The following is a 19,898-nucleotide window of genomic DNA, read 5'->3' as shown; positions in this document are numbered from 1 at the left end:
TCTCTCTACACACCCAGATGGGTTTTGCATCCCACGTGAAATGCTTCCCGTGGGGTGCATTATGTTTTACTCCTGCCGCCGTCATCTTTCCGCTCATCGTGCTCCTGTCCGCCTGTCGAACCTCTCCTTTTTTCCAGGAGATGAGTGTCTAGCTGCCTCAGCTGTTTCAAGAAGCCCCAGTTGGGAATGATGCGTCTGCGCCTCTTCACATGGTCGATGGCATCCACCACAGTCATGTCGCGGCAGATCATTAGGTAGGACAGGAACAGGGTGGCCGATCGACTCCTTCCCATGACGCAGTGCACCAACAGTCTATCTGCAAACAGCGATCGACAGTAATACTCATTACCTTTTCAAATGATTATTGACATCCGTTTGATCACATTTGTAATGAAACCTTTTTTGCCCCCCCCCCCCCCCCCCATCTGAGTCCACTGTCTTACTCTGAGGGTTGCTCAGGGTTTCATCGATGAATTGGGCAGCTGAGGAAAAGTACTGGCTGAGATTGAATGTAGGGACATCCGCTGCTACCACGCCATAGTAGACGATGTCCATGTCACTGTAATAGCCCGCCCCCGTGTCCACGCTGTTCCACGTCCCCTCCGCCGCATTCAAGATGTGAGTTATGCCCAACTTCTTCAGGTTGTATTTGTCTTTTGCGGTCTCCCTGTGAGAGAGGCATGAGTGAATACAGGCCACATTATATCGATCAGCTGTTGCAGTGCTTTATCGGACTAATCGGCCTTCATGCCCTCTTTCTTACTCATCTCCGATGTAGACGTTAGGCCAAACCTCGTTGACGTGAGTGTATGCCACACTCCCACGGTTGAGGATCTTCTCCAGCTCGTAGCCTCCAGGTGTGACGTAGTCCTCATTTGGAGCAGATGTCTCCACCACCTTCGCAACATGTACGTTCATCCCACTCTTGGAGCTGTGAGAGGCCATTTTTCCTCATTAGCTTTCATTCACGCATGAGCTGGAGGAAAAAACCAAACTGTTGGCGTTAACACAGCTCCCTTCTGTAAATGCAACCTCCCCCCCATCCCCCCCCCCATACATTGACATACTTTTTTTTTCGTTTTTTGGAATTTCCCCCCCCTTTTTCTCCCCAATTGTATCCGGCCAATTACCCCCACTCTACCGAGTCGCTGCGCCACCCCCCCCCTGCCGATCCGGGGAGCGCTACAGACTACCACACGCCTCCTCCCATACATGTGGAGTCACCAGCCACTGCTTTTCACCTGACAGTGAGGAGTTTCCCCAGGGGGGCGTAGTGTGTGAGAGGATCACGCTGCTCCCCCGAGTTCCCCCTCCCCCCCGAACAGGTGCTCTGACCGACCAGAGGAGGCGCTAGGGCAGCGACCAGGACACATTCACATTCACATTCAGCTTCCCACCCGCAGACACAGCCAATTGTGTCCGTAGGGATGCCCAACCAAGCCGGAGATAACACGGGGATTTGAACTGGTGATCCCCATGTTGGTAGGCAACGGAACAGACCGCCACGCCATCTGGACATTGTACATTGACATACTAACATTTAGGTGTTTTAATTGTTTGAAAAAAAGAAAGAAAGAAAAAAAAAACATTCTCCTGTGTCACCAGTGTGTTTTGGTGTTGCAGGGCAGACGGAGTAAAACTCACCAGGAGACTTGGAGTCCTTCATTTTCCCCACTGGAGATGGAAAAGGCTTGTTTATTTGTTTTGTCACCCTGTCATGCAGCTCCAGTCACAGAGCGAGCTAAGGTTTAATTCAAGAAGGCTTGAGCCGGGGCAGAGATTGTATAACTGCTACTGTGACCAGCATCAAATGGAGGGGATATTTTTAGGGCTGTGATGTGGCAGCCCCCTGACCTTCACTGCCGAGTTCCATGCCTGCGGGGAAAACATCCACCAAGTCCTCGCCATCCACTTCGCAATGTACACAACTTTAATCTCTGCTGCTGGCAGGAAGCCGCACTTATCCAAATTTTGCACTTGCCAAAGGATACCCAAATTCACTGGAGTGAACAGGGCTTTCTGAGCTTCTGCTCAGCCATATGAGCGACTCCTTGAAATTGTGTCAGTCTCTCTCAGCCTTCCTGCATATCTTAGACCCGGGGAGAAGCCGTGCAGCACCCCGTGAGAAGCAGTGCTCCACAATACCCGTTAAGGATATTCCGCATCTTCTCGGCCCTCTCTGGGGCACAAAGAACAGAAACGTGTCAGACTGTTTGACAGATGAGGGTTTTCACAAGATGGCACATGTCTTTGGTTCTCCATCATACGATACGTAAGGCCCATTCACTGATCCTAATTCGGCCTCCTAACGCGAGAGTTTGGCGGTGGCTGTACCGCGGGATGGCTGGATAAAGATGGCAACATGTCAGACAAGAATTTTCACACCATCAGACTCCTTTATTTTCCCCTCATATCTTCATACTCCGTCATCATTCATTCTGACAGTGAAATCATTAGACCTGTGATATCCAATTCCTTTTATTTTGACAGCAGCTCTCTCACTGTGCTCTGGAGAGCATCTCTTATTAAGATGGCTTCACTGTTTCATCTCTTTTCAAAGGCTGACCTGAATCTGTATACATGCTCCGCGCCACGCTGGCATATTTCTGTCATCCCGTATCAACCCTCTTAAGCTATCACAGTTTTAACAGTTCGGCGTGAGATTTTAGCAGTTTAGACGGGGTATTTTGAGAAAAGAGAATAGATGATGAGGGGGGGCATTGTTTATTTATAGATGTGCACTTGGCTATGTGTTGTGCAAGTACAGGAAGACTTCTGTCTGCTCAGTTGCATTTGTTTGTATGCCTCTTACAAACAGGAACAAAATCCTGAAACGGATCGGGATATTGACTCCGTGTCAGCAGCGAGCTGGTACGTCTCGACATTCCCGCATGCAGGCTGGAGGGTATTCGCTCCGTGGGAAAGAAGCCTGCCGCCGCGTCGGTGTCATCGCAGCTCCTTGGAATTACTTCCCCGTCCTCTCCAGGGCTAAGGACGTGTCCAGGTGGCAGAGTTGGCTCAGGAATCCGGCGTTTGGGAGAATATTCCTGTGCCTGCGAACAGCCTGGATAGCCTCCACAAGGGTAAGTTGTTGTTTTATCATGAGGAAGGCTAACACAAGGCTGGCTGACCGGCTGATTCCTCTCGCACAGTGGACGAGGACTTTACCTGTTTGGACGACAGACAGAAATCCCATCAAATATCATCATTTTTTGACCCACCCCCCCTCCCTTTTTTTTTCTCCTCCCCGATTGTATCTGTCCAATTACCCCACTCTTCCGTACCGACCGGGTCGCTGCTCCACCCCCTCTGCCGATCCGGGGAGGGCTGAGGACTACCACATGCCTCCTCCAATACATGTGGAGTCGCCAGCCGCTTCTTGTCACCTGACAGTGAGGGGTTTCGCCAGGGGGGTGAGAGCGCGTGGGAGGATCACACTATTCCCTCCAGTTCCCCCTTCTCTCCTGAACAGGCGTCCCGACTGACCAGAGGAGGCGCTAGTGCAGCGACCAGGACACATACCCACATCCGGCTTCCCACCCGCAGACACGGCCAATTGTGTCTGTAGGGACGCCCAACCAAGCCGGACGCAACACGGGGACTCGAACCGGCGATTCCCGTGCTGGTAGACAACAGAATAGACCGCTGCGCTACCCGGGCGCCCTAAATATGAGCATTTTCTACCAACGTTTGTATTCTGCAGCTCACGTGGGCGTTATAACTCGCTTACTGCGCGTGCATTTCACTTGTCTTGCGCGTCGGTAAGTCACATCGGCCTCGTACCTTTTTGCAGCAGGGCGTTTTGGATGAACTCTGCAGTGGGGCTGAAGAACGGGCTCAGGTCAAAGTCTTTACGGTCCGCTGCTTCTACTCCGTGGTAGGTAACGTCGGTGTCCACATAAAAGCACGGCCCGGTGTCGATGTGCCGGGGTCCGTCAGCAGCGTTCACCAGGTGCGTGATTCCCAGGTTCGCTAACAGGGGTTTATCCCGAGCGGTAGCCCTGCGGATGACACGAGATACCAGGCGCGCATTACTGGATTTTGGGGGAACAAAGTTGTGCGTTTATCAGCGCACGTGGTGAGCTGTGTAACGCCAACTCCCCAAATGCGTCAGTGACGATTCAAACATGCGTATGACAGGTTTGTCTGATTATCGACACAGGTCCTCCTTGCGTCCACGGTGTCACATTCGAGTTGTCGTACTGCGGCTGGACCCCCGGAAGAGAAGGGCGGCACTTACGCATCCCCGATGTAGAGGCCGGGCCAGACCTCATTGACGGCGCCGGTGGGCCTTCTGTTGCTCAGCAGAAGGCCGAGCAGGTCGCAGATAGGCTCCTCCTCTCGGCTCATGTCTGCTTTCTTTAGATAGCTCTTAGTCGTGTCGTGTAATCACAACACACCATTCCTGCACAATATGCGAAGTTCTGCAGAGTGTGGACACTCACCCAAACGAGAAAGTTTTGTAAAATTAAAAAGAAAAAAAATTCTGCACTTGTTTTTGTTTACCAATGCTTTTCTTCTTCTTTTGTGACTCGGACCGCAAGCTTTTTTACAGACGTGAAAATGAAGGAAGTGAACTGTAGTCGTATGGATTTAACTTGTGTTGCGCCTGAGCTAGAATATGTCAGTGTGGGTCAATGGCAGCTCGGTGTCGGAAAGGGACAGCTGGGTATGTCTGTGTCTGGGCAGGAGGGGTCCGTAGCTATTTATTCCTCAAATGACTTGTCGCAGAGGCCAGACCACTTCTGCGGTGCCCCTTGATGCCCAGATGTGAGAGAGCAGTTCCCATCAAGTCACAACGTCCATGTCTAGCCCTGCGTCGTGCTACAGGACCGCTGCGAGAGTCCCTGATTTATCCAAAGCAAACTGTAAAGGGGGAAATTGCTTAAACAACAAATTGTGCCCAGAGTTTCTTCTCGAGCACTCCAATTACTTTATACGGCTTGTTGGGAGGAAAAAATATATATAGAAATAAGATATTTTGTTGATTTGATTTTTTTATTATTTTCATATCTCCTTAAATTACTTACCTCTACGTATTAGATATTTACAGAAAGGTGGGTAAAAAAAAAAGTAATGGATTCCTTGATATTTTTTTTCCCTAAGTGTCTCCAGTCCATGTAGTATTGATGCTCAAGGTCACTGTCGTTTTTTCCTAGCAGTGCAGTTTTCTGTCCAGACCTCGGAGCTGCTCCAGGAAGCCGGCATTCGGGCAGATGTTCCTGTTGGCGCTGACTGCTCTCATAGCCTCCACCAGGGTCATGTCTTCATGGATCATCAGGTAAGCCAGGACCAAGGTGGACGAGCGGCTCAGGCCCATCGCGCAGTGGACCAACACTTTACCTGGAAGTCGGTCAGAACAACACTCAGCTCAACATCACCAGATGTCTCGGCTCAGAGCCCACCCGTCCGCCCGCCACGCGCCCCGGCGACCCCACGTCTCATTTCCGACCCCCAAATTGAGTGAACGACCCCTCGGATTACCATTGCTCGCGTTATTCCGACTCTAATTTGTTACCTCTTTTGTGGAGTTAAAGCCCTGCAGCACCACAGAGCGGGTACTTTTAACTACTGGCTAAAAGTTTCCAACAATGTTGCAACCAATGTTTCTACACATGGTAATCCCTGGTTTCTTATCATGCCCGAGGATTAGGGCCCAGAGGAGCGCGTAATTGAACTGTCTTGGCGGCTGTGCATTTCTACGGGGGATTACTGTAGGCCCCGCCACACACTGGAGCCCCCGATCAGCCGGCATGTGAAGGAGAAGGCCTCATCTTATTACTGTCATGTCAGATATTGCCTTCATTTTGCATAACAGGAGCGGCACAGGCCACAAACATAATTGTGTAATTTCCATGTCCAATGAAAGTGTTGCTTACAAATTGCCAGGGCAATCCATTTAAAACCAATTTTCCTGTCCAGGGTCCCAGCTTATGAGGAGATTACCGTGGGGGAAAGATATTAACTTGATATTATGTTTAGTATTTGATTTGCATTTTAACGACTAATACAACGGGGGATTGCTGTAATTGGAATTGACTGACAAACGCTTCCGAACCCCGTTCTGGCAGAAATAATGTCTTCTCAAAGTTGATTAAAAAATAAAAAGATAAAAGATACAGAGTGCACGGTAAGAGTTTCTTACCTGCGGGCGAACTCAAAGCGTTCTTGATGAAATTGGCTGCCGGATGAAAGAAAGGACTCATGTCAAAGGTTGGCATGTCAAAAGCCTCCACTCCATGATATGTGATGTTTTTGTCTCGGTAGAAGCTGGCGCCGGTGTTCACGTTGAACTTCCCATCGGCGGCGTTCAGCACATGGGTGATGTGATGAGCCTGGAGTGTCCTCTTGTCTTTGGCGGCATACCTGAATGGGCAAAAAAAAAAAAAGCGTAATTGTCAAGTTTAGCTCAGGAGAACATGAGACGTATCACTTCTCTTTCCACATTTCTTAAAAAAAAAAACAAAAAAAAAACAATGCACCCTCTCACATGTCTCCTATGTAAATCCTGGGATGGACCTCGTCTAGATGTCCGTTTGTGCCTTTCTTCGTCCACAACAGTCTCTGGAGCTCTGAAGCTGGGGGTGTCTCGTATCTGCCCTCGGCCCCCCCGTGGCTGGCCAAGCAGCCGACGTGTCTGGACATTACTGGATCGCTTCACCCCGCTTTACAACCTGCCACATAACAGCACAAGCGCTGCATATCTGAGTATTGAAACACTATGAGGGGGAATTTCAATAGGCCATCTTTTTAAACCTACGCTTTTTGCACATGGGTTTGAAAGGGTACTTCCGCTTTGCAGAGGGTAGGAAATGCTACCATGCACTTTATATTCCTCGTCTGCATAGTAGGGGACCATATATTGGACATCATATGCACAGAGATGTGCCTCGGAGCGAAGATGTCCTCATAAAGCATGATGAGATGAGTCCAGTGTGGTTCAGCTGCACGGGCCCTGTTGGCCGTCATTAACATCAACAGAAAATGTTAAAGTGAGCCATCTAACGTCAGTCTGAAAAGCACCATTTCAAACATCAGATCTAATCTCCTGTGAATGCTCATACACTTGGTAACTGAAAACACATTTACGTTACATTATCATTACACGGCACTCAAACCTCTGGGTGACCGCTCTAGTGGGTAAATATTGTAATCTCAGAGGACTACTATTGGGAGAGAAGTACAAAACTGGAATTCATACCCAGTGATTAATAGCAATCTTTAGGTGCGATGCTTGAGATTGTTACAGAAGACCTGCTCTTCTAAGACATCCATCCATCCATTATCCAAACTGCTTATCCTGCTCTCAGGGTCGCGGGGATGCTGGAGCCTATCCCCCAGCAGCCATTGGGCGGCAGGCGGGGAGACGCCCCTGGACAGGCCGCCAGACCATCACTGGGCCGACACACATTCACACCTAGGGACAATTTAGTACGGCCGATTCACCTGCCGTCATGTCTTTGGGTTGTGGGAGGAAACCGGAGCACCCGGAGGAAACCCACGCAGACACGGGGAGAACATGCAAACTCCACACAGAGGATGCCCCAGGACGACCCCCCCAAGGTTGGACTACCCCGGGGCTTGAACCCAGGACCTTCTTGCTGTGAGGCGACCGCGGTAACCACTGCACCACCATGCTGCCCCTTCTAAGACATGATGATGCTAAAGCATTTAAAATATGCATACAGAACAACTGGAACACGCCATCTTCAGAAGATGATGCTAACATGATAACTTTTTATCCACACCGTGTGCACAGTAGCTCGTGGTGATTTTATCAATTTCCCGAGATGTATTAGATTGGTATTCATGGTCTACTCAGTTTTTCCCCACTTCCTTCAGGCAAGCTCAATCTGTGCATTTACTATTTTCACACTGGGTATTGGTGAGGCATACACTATGCATACTGTATACATTTGCATCCATTTAGGCAGCTGTGCAATCTTGCCCTTGGCTGGGATCATACAAATGTTGTGTATGCTCTGCATTGTCATTGTAAAGATACCGATGGCAATTCAGCTGCTTATTTTCTTTCCACCCGTGTAAGCGGGCTCAGGAGCGGGGTTTGGAGACTTATTCCCACGTCCATAGGGATGAGTCATTGAGACCGAATCTGTTTCAATGACCTTTCCTAAAGCTGCCGTGGCATATGGAGGCACACCCAAACATCTCGATGGCTTTATCAGTTTTGGCACCTCTGAAGACGGCTTTTAAACTGACACGTGTGTGTGTGTGTGTGTGTGTGTGTGTGTGTGTGTGTGTGTGTGTGTGTGTGTGGCATTCTTTGGCGGTGCAAATAAAAGCATGTGTGATGTTGCATTTGACGCTGCATATGCTTGGTGCCCCTTGCATGTGCATGTTTGTTTGACTCTGGAAGGCGAGGTAAAGTGTGTCTCTTCAAAAGAACAATACATGTGCCTGGAGTACCCCGAGGCTCTTGCTTCCTCTTCATTGATCTATAAGCACAAGCCTCCCCTCCCTCCCACAGTCGGGGCAGAGAACTGATTTCCCTGGTGCACATGTTGAGCTGCAAAGCTGCTTTCAGAGCATTCCCCCCCTTAGGCTAGCCTGTCCTTCCTGCTCCACTTCTGTGTAATTAAAGATGCTATGTATGGGGAAAGTGCCCACGGTTAACATGGAGGGCAAGTAAAAAATGGCTTTTTACCTCCTCCAGGCCTTTTCTTGCTGGCGTTATGAATAACAGCTTCCCCTTTTGCAGTTGCGGCTTATCTGGATCTGTGGACAAATTGATATATGAAAAAAAAAGTGGTGATGACCTCTCATGCAGCGCAGCATTATCCAAATAAACTACTAATAAACACCCGTCTTAAATCGTTTCATGAACATGTTTATCTTGCACATAAAGGAAAAAAATACAGTACAATGCTTACAGTAGAAAAACACAATACTTTACATACTTGTGTCTCTATAATGTCAACGTGTCTGTCACATGTACAGTGCATGATTTACCGTTATATCTCTGTTACTAGCTCATACGCTGATCAGCCAAAACATTAAAACCACCTGTCTAATATTGTGTAGGTCCTCCTCGTGCCGCCAAAACAGCTCTGACCTGTCGAAGCATGGACTCCACAAGACCTCTGAAGGTGTCCTCTGGTATCTGGCACCAAGACGTTAGCAGCAGATCCTTTAAGTCCTGCAAATTGTGAGTTGGGGCCTCCATGGATTGGACTTGTTTTTCCAGCACATCCCACTGATGCTTGATTGGATTGAGGTCTGGAGAATTTGGAGGCCAAGGCCACACCTTAAACTCTTCATCATGTTCCTCAAACCATTCCTGAAAAGTTTTTTTGCAGTGTGGCAGGGCACATTATCCTGCTGAAAGAGGCCGCTGCCATCAGGGAATACCATTGCCATGAGGGGGTGTGCCTGGTCTGCAACGATGTTTAGGTAGGTGGCATGTGTCAGCGTTACATCCACGTGCCACGACCCAAGGTTTCCCAGCAGAGCGTTGCTCAGAGCATCACACTGCCTCCACCAGCTTGCATCCTGGAGCCATCTCTTCCCCAGGTAAACGATGCACACACACCGGGCCGTCCACATGGTGTAAAAGATAATGTGATTCATCAGACTAGGCCACCTTCTTCCATTGCTCCATGGTCCAGTTCTGACACTCATGTTCCCGTTGTAGGCTCTTTCGGCAGTGGACAGAGGTCATCATGGGCACTCTGACCAGTCTGCAGCTATGCAGCCCTATACACAGCACGCTGTGATGCACTGAGTGTTCTGACACCTGTCTATCATAGCCAGCATTCACTTTTCCAGCAATTTGAGCTACAGTGGCTCTTCTGTGGGATTGTAACGAGATAATCAATGTTATTCACTTACCTGTCAGTGGTTTTAATGCGTTGGCTGATCAGTCTATGTAATACTGTAGTAAAGTGTAATGTCTGACTCTATCTATCATACTTACAAGACCACGTTGCAGAGTCATGGCTCAAAAGTATAACATTCATAGTAGATACACTTGCCTTGAATTGAGACGAAGCTTGACAAGGTCTCTCTCGCCCAAGAGCTACATGTAGGTCGACAGCTCAACTGTCTGCCTTCTCTCTAGGTAATCTACCCCAACAATGATCTTCTTTTTTTGGCTATTTTAACATCTGAATCTCAGCTTGAAATATTTTTGGCACCATCCTTTGCATTCCTCAACGGTTATTTGAGCTGCACAGAGTGGGCAGGACGCGGGTTTTTTAATAGCAGGGAAATTACATCAGGGCTGCTACTCGTGTTTGTACTCTGCCACAGTTTGGAGGAGGTTTATCCTCTTCAGAGAAATGCTTCTGTCCACGGTCTGCATGATGAATGACATCAACGACCCCATTTCTGGTCTCTCTCAGTTTGTGTATTGATCATGTAGTAAAAGAATACAGAAAACCAGACGCGAGGATTATGTTTTCCCAAGAAGATCAATAAAGCTAAATAACTCCAATAACCTTTGGATCAATATACTATTTCACACTAAGCTGGAAAACAGAGGTACTCATTTGTTTAAGGTAGTTGGAGGAAAGGGTCAGTGGCCCAGTACCGGAGATTGATTTACATTGTGAGAAAAAAAAATGTTGACTTGCCTTCTCTCTTTTTACTTCCATTTTACTGAGCATTAAACATAAACCCTGTCGATTATTGTCACCTGCAAGGTTTAGGAAAAAATATATAATGCATGGTCAATCATTTTTTCTATAACATTTGGTCCTTTTGTTGTGTACAGAAATGAGATGCTGAAAAATAGACCATCTTACAAACATGAGAAATAAAGACTGCAAGACTTCAAATCACCAACACAGCATGTAGTTCATTCCTAATTCACAGTTAGCTCGAGTTTGTTTTGCAACCAAATTGCACGTGAAACTCTTGTCTGTGAACACCGCTGAGTCCACAATCACAGGATCTGACACATTTTCTTCTTTCTTGTCAGCTGGAGATCAAGATCCAACAGCAATGCCAGGAAATTCCTGTTGGGGTAGATGGCTCTCTTTTGTACCAGTTTCTGGAGGGCTCGCTTGAGCGACATGTGATGGTAGATCATGAGGTATGCTAGCACCAAGGTGGATGACCGGCTCATTCCCATGATGCAATGCACCAGGACCTTCCCTGGGAGAGAGAGAGAACGAGAGGCAAGAGGGGCGTGAAGGAAGGATTAGTGCGAGACCTTCATCTTACTAATATCATACATGGCTGCCCGTCTCAAACTGTGGCCTTTCTTTTTCCCTGCCACGAGCTAAAAATAGTGCCCACAATTCATTGCCTTTGTTCATTTAAGGTCCCTTTGCAGACGGTGCCTGACTGTCACATTAATCCCATCCTGTCCCCTGCTTGATAGCTACTCTGAAAGGAGCCACGGTTACATTATAGACTTAAAGTCTGCGAGGTAAGACCCTTATTATTACTGCTGGGTGAAAATAAGGGTATCCCATCATACCATTCTTTGCCTTTACAAGTTGTGCGGGGCTACTGTAATGACAGGTGACTTTGGAAAGACAGCATGGGACATTAGGAAGTTGAATGGGTTTTATTAAGGATTTATAAAGTGACACAGGTGATTTGACTTGATGTGCAGGAAATTGAAATGGAATAAAAATGGTAGTCGGACATCCTTATAGCTACTGAGCTGCTGTACATAATCGGCGAATCACTTGGTGTGCATTGCAGAGGCATACAGTAATCAAAGTCGTATCAATTTCTTACCGTGCGGTGTTTTCAGTGCTTTGTGAATGAATTCAGCGGCAGGCTTGAAGTAGATATCCAGGTCAAAGTGGGTCGAGTCATCTGCTGGAATGCCACAATACACAAAGTCGTTGCCATAAAATCTTTGGTCCCCTTTGCTGCCACGCTTGGAATGAGCAGCATTTAATACATGAGTGATACCTAATTTCTGCAAGGCGGTTCTGTTTTGGGCTATTGCCCTGGCAGGCCAAAGAAGAAGAAGAGATGGTTTTGAAGCATTTGTGAAGGTGAAGAAGGACGGCTGCACATTACTTTCATGTCAAAATAACATTTGTCTACAATATGTTTACAACACCGTATATTGCATAGTACATTCAACTCTTTATTGTATTGTTTCATATTTGTTGAAGAAAAAAACTCAGTGTCAAAAGTTCAGACGAAAAGCATACTTACACGTTTCCTATGTATATGTTGGGCCAGACCTCGTCAATCTGATTCAGCTGTAGCTTGCAAGAGTCCAAAACCTTTTGCAGATCCTTCACTGTTAAATATTCCTTTCTCTTATCTTTCAGGGCTGACATTTTCATTCAAAAGCCTTCCCTTGAATCAATTACTATTCCAAATGTTTGTTTTATGAAAGCAGTTCCTGTCTACCCCCCTCTCAGGATGATCTGTATGAGCAGGTGTTTATCTGCTGTCACTGGACAGTTACCCAATTTAGTGCTTAACCTAGCGTGTAGTCTTACTCATGCAGAAGGCATAACAACAAACGCTGCGGCCCGGGTCCATGTTTTTCACACCACTCAACAAGTCTAATTTAATAAACCTCAAACTCATGGATCATCTGACTGGCAGCGACAATTGGTTGTGATTATGGACAAATGTTAAAAGTGCACCGCTTAAATTGAATCTCTGACAGTCTCCTGTAATAATGTATTGATGGGAAGAGAAATAATGGCCCATGCAACTGGTTTCGTAGCTCTGATTGCTCGAAGCAAACCGTCTCATGCAAGCAAATGAGATGTAGAGGAATGAGCTCGAGCTTCTGCTGTTTGCTGCAGCCCACACCAGATGTTCCTTGGGGGGATTATAAATGTTCACACGATGGTAATCGGAGCCCACCAGTAACTCATGCGCTCTTTTCATGAAGTCCTGCGCAGTTTTATGTCCAAAGCGCGGAGCTGTTTCAGGAATCCCTTATTTGGGAAAATCCATCTGCGCTCTTTGATCCTTTTGATGGCATCCAGTAGTGAGTAATGGTGGTGGATCATTAGGTAAGCCAGGACAAGAGAGGCAGATCTGCTCACTCCAACTGCACAATGCACAAAAACCTTTGCTGGGGGGGGAAAAAAAAAAATCAAAAATGGCCTAAGGCACAAGCTGATACGTTGCTGTTGTTTTGTTTTCCTTTCTCAAGTATGCTGGGTAAAATATACATTCACAGTCTCACTGAAAACATATTGATGATAAGTCAGCGCGGTGGTTTTATTTACCACCAGACGTGTCAAGTGCCTCCTGAATATAATCGGCGGAGGGGAAGAAATAGCCATAGAGGTCAAAGGATGGTGAATCATCAGCAGGCACGCCGTGGTAGTCCACGCTGGATCCATAGAAGTCACGACTCCCTTGACAGTACATCCTCCCGTGAGCAGCATTCAAAACGTGGGTGATTCCCAGCTTCCACAAACTGTAGCGATCGTTGGCAACTGACCTGTTGATAGAGAAAAACAGAAAACATTTCAGACAGAAACTCCGTGTTGAACCTTTCTCATGGAAAAAAGCAGCAAATTGTCACAAATACTACAAATTATATTGTAGCGAATTCGGGGGACAACGCAACCACAGGAACTGCCGCGGCCGGGAAGCGAACCCGTGTCGCCCGCACCGCAGGAGGCATCGACAACCGCTCGACTAAAGGATCAGACCCGCGAGCCAGCGGCCAGCGTGTCTTGTTATCCATCCACGTTACAGTATAATAAAAAACGAAGACAAACTGGCTTTCATTTTGTTTTACAAACTCTTTTAAGGGGACCCTCGGAGATTGTCAAACTTACATGTCTCCAATGAAGAGATTGGGCCATACTTCATCCACACGATTGCCAAATCTTTTTCCTCCGTACAAAACTTTTTCCAAGTCCTTAAGAGGAGGAGGATCAGAGGGAACCGGGTCCTTCTCCTGGACGTCGTTCATAACTGACAGAGCTGTCAGGCTCGCAGTAGTCGGCACAACACTACGCTATAATAAAGTCATAAAGTCGCAAGTTTTCCCGCCCCGTTTGTTTTCGAAGGGCGCTAGAGTTTCACTGCAACTATAATGGCATTGACAAGGACAGGTGCCCCTCGCCTGGACTAAAATTAAAACGGACACCCAGCTTCTAAATTTCATAAATGATCCACCTTTGAACCCAAGACGTGATCTAATACCACGATTTTATAGACTGGCTTACCGTGCAGCTCGGTGGATCACAAGGGTGATTGATCACACGCTGTTACAGCAGTGAGCCGCCGCACAGTGGCGTCACATGATTCTGGCCAGCAGATGTCGCTGTTTGAGAGTTTGTGCGGAGGGCTAAATGTGTCTGAAATGATCTGCGCAGCTCTTCGGGACACTACGACCCAGCGTTATCACAGCGATGCTAGCCATCGAAGCCAAGGCGAAATGATTTCCAAAAAACCTCTTATTGTGGAAACAGTTCTGTCAAACTTGCGTGAGATGCCGTACAGCTGGCTGAAACAAATACCGTGTCGCCCCACCTCGTTTCACATCTGAATTACGGTAAGTAATTGTGCCTTGCCCGTGATAAAACGGGCTGACAAGTGCCCCGGCTAACATTGACTAGCGGGCTAAGGTTAGCCGCCGTTAGCCTAGCTTAGCAAAATTAGCTTGTTTGTCAATATTAGGATGACGATGATGATGGACCCAGGGTGTTTTGATAGGGTTCGTACGTACCAGCCGTACGCATGCGCATTGGCATATGTAGTTCACTGTTAATCTGAAATACTGATGGAGCTATTTGTTATTATTTGCACAGACAAAGGGATGCTGCTTGAGATGAGAGAGAGCACATTATCTTGAAAGCCCACATTTAGTTTTATGGTTAAACACATCTTCAAGCTATCCAGTCATAGTGTCATAATGTTTTTTTTACAGGGATTCAGTGTATATTAGACCTTTAGAAGGACTTGGTGGGTGTGAGTGCACAGCAGGCACACAACTCTGTCAGACCCCTCTTTACACAATGGGTTGCTATCTTAAGGAGTAGCCGTGCTCTATAACCCACATTGCCAGTGTACACGGAGGGTGTGGTTCTCATACAAAAAAACGTTGGTACAGACCCTTTTTTGCTTCATGAGTTTGCTCAACTTGTTGGAACATCAGCCTCATAGTGTGGGATTGTCTTTATTACGTTGGTCACAAAAGTGAATTTTTATTTCAATTTTTAATTTTTTGTTGGTTTTGTTTTGTTCCTTTCTTGCAGACTTACACAATCTGTCTGGGCCTTGAATTGCTGACTGTGGGGAAAAAAATGTGTGCTCAGTCGTACCAACTTCTCTCTTGCATTTTATGTTTGTCTTTCCAGCAAGTCACGCAGCTTCCAATGGCCGTGTGACCGAAAAGTACAACTGACTTTCACCAAGAAAGACTGAAAAAAAATTTAATACTTTTCCTCAGGTCACAGAACGAGCAGTGACTGAAATGACCCAGCTCAGCGTTCGCCGCTGGACCACCAAACATGTGGCCAAGTGGCTCAGGGAAGAGGGCTTCTGTGACTATGTGGACCTGCTATGCAACAAGCACAGACTGGACGGCACCAGCCTGTTGACACTCAGCGAGTATGACCTCCGTTCGCCACCTCTGGAGCTCAAGGTGCTGGGGGACATCAAGCGGTTGATGGTATCAATCCGCAAGCTCCAGAAACAGAACATCGATGTGCTTGAGGAGCTGGGGCTTCCCTTTGACGGCCACTCCCCGACAGGCTCTGGAGGCAGTTTGGACTGGCTGTGCAACGGAGACTCAGGCAGAGACTGTGACAGCGCTGAGACGGCACCTGTCGGGGAGGAGTACCACCAGTACACCAATGGGAAATACAAGCAGCAGACGAGGCGCCTGGATCCAGAGTACTGGAAGACAGTGCTCAGTTCAGTCTACGTGGTGTTCGTATTTGGGTTCACATCGTTTGTCATGGTCATAGTGCACGAGAGGGTGCCCGACATGCGCACGTACCCTCCCCTGCCAGATATTTTCTTAGACAGGTGTGTTCTAGATACTATGATGAGACTGTAGCTTGAAGTTTGTGAATTTCAGTGTCAGACTATAGATAACAAAAATCATTGCTCTCATGACAGTATTAGTAGGCCCACAAATCTCAAAGTGAAATTGAAACAAAAGTGCAGAATTTCAAATGTACCCCGCCTGAGGCATAAAATGCCAGTTTCTGACTTTTTCATCATCATGATCTTTCAGAATATCAGACCAGATGGTGGACATTATTGTTGACCTACTTTCCAAGAGCAAGTTTCTATTATTGTCCTCTTATATTCCTGATAGGCTAGCCTTGGTATAAAGTGTTTTTTTTAGACTGACCTACTTTGAGGTAAATTCTAGGATCCATTGTTTATGACCAGCATTGAGCTGTTCATGGAATGTCTTGGCCTGCTGTAGGATCTGATTGCTGGAAAATGCCAGAGTGCTTTTGGCAAGATGACACACTATGAGGCAGCCTGTCCAGGTCCATAATAACTTAACTAAACTACCATTTATTGCTGAAACCTTTTGTCTGGAATGGAGATAAAGATTTAGTCTTGTGGGTCATGCAGGCTATTTGTGCATATCTGCATATCATTTTTTTTGTACTTTGTATTTTCTTTTTATAGTGCCTGTCTTTTAATTATATTACTCTTTTTAATTACTATTTCAAAGTACAGTCTCTGTACTTTTTTAATTATATTTTATATGGTTGTTCCTTTTCTGTTTTTATTTGTGTAAAGCATACTGAATTGCCCTGTGTACAAAATGTGCTATATAAATAAACCTGCTTGTTGCATATCTACCTATTGAAATCAGCAATGAGACAGAAGGATAATGCCAGTCATTGAATACAGAAATTTAAGCAGCGCCAAATCAAATTGGCACTTTTATTAGTAACATCTATGGCAGTAACATTTAAGGCAATTTGTTGATACTCTAACTTGATGCTAGGGCTTTGTGGTTTCCTCATTTCACTTTTAGAGACATTGACCTATTTTTTCTACCTTTCCTCAACAGTGTGCCTAGAATACCATGGGCCTTTGCCATGGCCGAGGCATGCGGAGTGATCCTCTGCAACATCTGGTTGCTTGTTCTTCTGCTGCATAAGCACAGGTAAAGTGCTAACATTTTCAGAACCAGTTACAACTATATTAATATTATCACCAGGCCACTTTATATATATATTTCATATTTGAATCAGCTGTGGTGTTGCCACCAGATTTATCATGCTAACTGGATACATAACTAACTTATATTAATCACACTCAGGTTGACTGTGTTCTTACCCCCTCAGGTCAATACTGTTGCGTCGTCTGTGCAGCCTCATGGGCACAGTATTCATGCTGCGGTGCATCACTATGTTCGTCACATCCCTGTCTGTGCCAGGACAGCACCTGCAGTGTTCAGGAAAGGTAAAAAAAATTTTTTTTTCGCATCCATTGCTCATCTCACTCAGATTGTAGGTCATCAGCCCTGATGTTTGTCTTACCTTGTCTCTACTTTGTCAGCGGTTTTAGGATTGGCTTTAATTTCTTTCTCTTTTTTTTCCTCTAGATATATGGTGATATGTGGGCCAAACTGCAAAGAGCAGTGGCCATCTGGAGCGGTTTTGGAATGACGCTAACAGGAGTACACACATGCGGTGACTACATGTTCAGCGGCCACACTGTGGTTCTAACCATGCTAAACTTCTTTGTCACAGAGTGTAAGTGGTGATTATAATACTTGGCTACGAGGAAGATTGAACTAGAAGGAAAGCAAAGGGCTAACCAAGCCGTTTTATAAAACATGACTCTTTGCTGCCATCGAGTGTGCTCCAGTGTTACTACAAGTAAAATTAACCGTGACGTAAATTCGCCAGACTGCCTTTGTCTAAATTGGGCAATAACGTTTTGTCAAACAGTTAAATTAAGGATATATGGAAGGTGAAGTAAAAAATAGTCTTTCACACAAATCAGAGTTTCAATTAGCTGACCATAACTAGAGTTGCTATTATTTTCTTACTTTTTATTTTTATTTTTGCCACTTGTTTCTTTGACAGACACTCCCAGGAGCTGGAACTTCATTCATACCCTGTCTTGGGTCCTGAACCTGTTTGGCATCTTCTTCATCCTGGCTGCCCACGAACACTACTCTATTGATGTCTTCATCGCATTCTACATTACTACAAGACTTTTCCTATATTACCACACTCTAGCCAACACTCGGGCCTACCAGCAGAGTCGCCGAGCTCGCATCTGGTTCCCCATGTTCTCCTTCTTTGAGTGCAATGTCAATGGCCCTGTGCCCAATGAGTACTGCTGGCCCTTCTCTAGGCCTGCCATGATGAGGAGGCTCATTGGATAGGGACACGGCTGCTACAGTGCTGATAGACACTGTGCTATTTTGTCTGTTCTCTTGAGTTGCCAACTGGTGGTGTGCGATATCTTCATTGACATAAGTTAAGAGTAACGAAGACGGCTTATGTGATCCTATCAGTGCCATGGTCTGACGGGGTACACACAGCCATAGCTTCTCATATTCTGGGATTTAGCCATTTGCGTGCTTCCCCTGTCAGTGTTTTCTGGGGGGTGGGGGGTAAAACAAAATCCATAAATCCTAGAGTTTGTGAAAAGCCCTATCAGGCCCCTTTGCTTTACTTAAAAGTGAAAGTTGTGGGATTTGTCATAATAGGTGTTCAATTTTTTTCCATTTTTCCTTAAGAAAGGGAAAACATTTTTTGTAGTGTTTTGCAGCACCTCCCAACTTGCTAGCAGTATCTGGATAGCACATGTTGGTGGTATAGGGGAGCCACAACAACGAAATTCTCAGGCATTATTTTACCAAATCCCATTCTGCATTTCACTACTTTTGCACAGTTTGTTCATGTCAAGGTTTATGTGTGGCTGCATAAGTGCAAACAATGTCTTATTTTCCCCTTCTATAATTTATCAAGATGTTATTCTATAAATCTTAAAGCAATATTAATAGAATTTACATGGCACCGTTGTTGATTTCAGTATAGTAAGATAGTAAGAAATTAATCTTGTACAACAAATTGATTGCAACTGCTTCAAAGTATTTCAACCTCTGCAGTCCTTGAGATTCTTCTCAGCAGTATTGAACACTTAATAGTTAATTGCTCTTTTTAAGACGAACTACAGCAAACCTTTTTTGTTTCTTATGTTTGCGTAATTCAGTTGTTCTGCCTTTACCAGGCCTAGCTAAGAATAGGGACAAAACATTTTCTAAGTCAGCCAAAATTGGAAACAGTTGTCTTAAACACATTCCATTTGCCAATTACCTTAGCTGTATCAGTAAGCTTGTGTGTGTAAGAAATGTCTCTAATTTCAAGTTTGTTAAACGGGCATGTGCCTGTGGGTTGTAGGGTAGTTTTTTTTAATCGTGGCAAGTTGTAAGTGACCAGACATATGTGTAATTTTAACCTATTGTGATATCAGTTCCTTGACATTGTCCATAGATTTCAAGTAACCGAGCCCTTGAATTTGTGTTTACTTTTATTGCATTAATTTATTTCTTTTTTAAATGTTAAAAAATATTTTTGTATTTCATATACAAGTTATTGCAACATGCACATGTACAGAAATATGTTTACAGTTGCTCATAACTCTGTATTTCTTTGAAACACAATGTGCTTTTTTAAGTGTAAGGTTGATTTCAAATAAGCCTCTGACATTCGTTGAGTTACAATAACGACTTGCCACTCTAGTTGGAACGGATTTGGTCATTATGGCATGTTATCTTACATGATTTTTGTGATTGGTATTTTCTAGCTACAAACCGTTCGTTTGGGTTTTGTTGCTGGTGTTTATATGCTCTTGCATAGCCACATTAACAATAACATCAGTTTCAGTCCTCTCCATCATTAAACAGTAAAAATCATTGGCCCAGTGCTCATCCTTTTCTTATTCACCTGCCTGTGTGTGTGTGTGCGTGTGTATGTGTGTGTGTATGGTGTTTT

General features: G+C 45.7%; 6 protein-coding genes across 9 annotated transcripts; 1 reads left to right on the top strand and 5 right to left on the bottom strand.

Annotated features, from left to right (window-relative positions):
• Positions 1-22: 22 nt before the first annotated feature.
• On the bottom strand, positions 23-1,758 carry LOC130127464 (dual specificity phosphatase 29-like). Of its 3 annotated transcripts, none has more exons than XM_056297114.1 (4): positions 1,645-1,758; positions 764-976; positions 444-667; positions 23-316 (listed from the first exon to the last, which is right to left on the bottom strand). In XM_056297114.1, the coding sequence occupies exons 2-4, from the start codon at positions 943-945 to the stop codon at positions 60-62; spliced, it is 663 nt and encodes a 220-aa protein (XP_056153089.1). In that variant the 5' UTR covers positions 946-976; positions 1,645-1,758; the 3' UTR covers positions 23-59. The 3 variants fall into 3 exon arrangements, with proteins under 3 accessions (XP_056153089.1, XP_056153090.1, XP_056153091.1); XM_056297115.1 differs by having other exon boundaries at positions 764-931; positions 1,645-1,723; XM_056297116.1 differs by lacking the exon at positions 1,645-1,758 and having other exon boundaries at positions 793-898.
• A 1,207-nt stretch (positions 1,759-2,965) lies between these two features.
• On the bottom strand, positions 2,966-4,350 carry LOC130127172 (dual specificity phosphatase 29-like). The gene is made up of 3 exons (XM_056296743.1): positions 4,241-4,350; positions 3,784-4,001; positions 2,966-3,168 (listed from the first exon to the last, which is right to left on the bottom strand). The coding sequence occupies exons 1-3, from the start codon at positions 4,348-4,350 to the stop codon at positions 2,966-2,968; spliced, it is 531 nt and encodes a 176-aa protein (XP_056152718.1).
• Positions 4,351-5,047: 697 nt separating this feature from the next.
• LOC130127729 (dual specificity protein phosphatase 13-like) lies at positions 5,048-10,019 on the bottom strand. The gene is made up of 5 exons (XM_056297450.1): positions 9,993-10,019; positions 8,666-8,736; positions 6,491-6,674; positions 6,146-6,366; positions 5,048-5,343 (listed from the first exon to the last, which is right to left on the bottom strand). Exons 3-5 carry the CDS (start codon positions 6,643-6,645, stop codon positions 5,156-5,158), a joined length of 564 nt encoding a protein of 187 aa, XP_056153425.1. The 5' UTR covers positions 6,646-6,674; positions 8,666-8,736; positions 9,993-10,019; the 3' UTR covers positions 5,048-5,155.
• A 175-nt stretch (positions 10,020-10,194) lies between these two features.
• LOC130127728 (dual specificity protein phosphatase 13-like) lies at positions 10,195-12,555 on the bottom strand. Its single transcript, XM_056297449.1, has 3 exons — positions 12,142-12,555; positions 11,710-11,927; positions 10,195-11,115 (listed from the first exon to the last, which is right to left on the bottom strand). The coding sequence occupies exons 1-3, from the start codon at positions 12,273-12,275 to the stop codon at positions 10,904-10,906; spliced, it is 564 nt and encodes a 187-aa protein (XP_056153424.1). The 5' UTR covers positions 12,276-12,555; the 3' UTR covers positions 10,195-10,903.
• A 199-nt stretch (positions 12,556-12,754) lies between these two features.
• Positions 12,755-13,879, bottom strand: LOC130127171 (dual specificity protein phosphatase 13-like). The gene is made up of 3 exons (XM_056296742.1): positions 13,743-13,879; positions 13,182-13,399; positions 12,755-13,024 (listed from the first exon to the last, which is right to left on the bottom strand). The coding sequence occupies exons 1-3, from the start codon at positions 13,877-13,879 to the stop codon at positions 12,831-12,833; spliced, it is 549 nt and encodes a 182-aa protein (XP_056152717.1). The 3' UTR covers positions 12,755-12,830.
• A 441-nt stretch (positions 13,880-14,320) lies between these two features.
• samd8 (sterile alpha motif domain containing 8) lies at positions 14,321-19,811 on the top strand. 2 transcript variants are annotated; one of them, XM_056297443.1, is made up of 6 exons: positions 14,321-14,464; positions 15,362-15,942; positions 16,955-17,050; positions 17,232-17,349; positions 17,492-17,642; positions 17,979-19,811. In XM_056297443.1, exons 2-6 carry the CDS (start codon positions 15,386-15,388, stop codon positions 18,281-18,283), a joined length of 1,227 nt encoding a protein of 408 aa, XP_056153418.1. In that variant the 5' UTR covers positions 14,321-14,464; positions 15,362-15,385; the 3' UTR covers positions 18,284-19,811. The 2 variants fall into 2 exon arrangements, with proteins under 2 accessions (XP_056153418.1, XP_056153419.1); XM_056297444.1 differs by having other exon boundaries at positions 15,270-15,942.
• Positions 19,812-19,898: the final 87 nt, after the last annotated feature.

This window comes from Lampris incognitus, chromosome 17 (genome assembly GCF_029633865.1).
Source record: "Lampris incognitus isolate fLamInc1 chromosome 17, fLamInc1.hap2, whole genome shotgun sequence".
In the NCBI taxonomy this organism is placed as follows: Eukaryota; Metazoa; Chordata; class Actinopteri; order Lampriformes; family Lampridae; genus Lampris; species Lampris incognitus.
The sequence above is the reverse complement of the archived record's forward strand: the minus strand, read 5'-3'. Positions and strand labels throughout refer to the sequence as shown.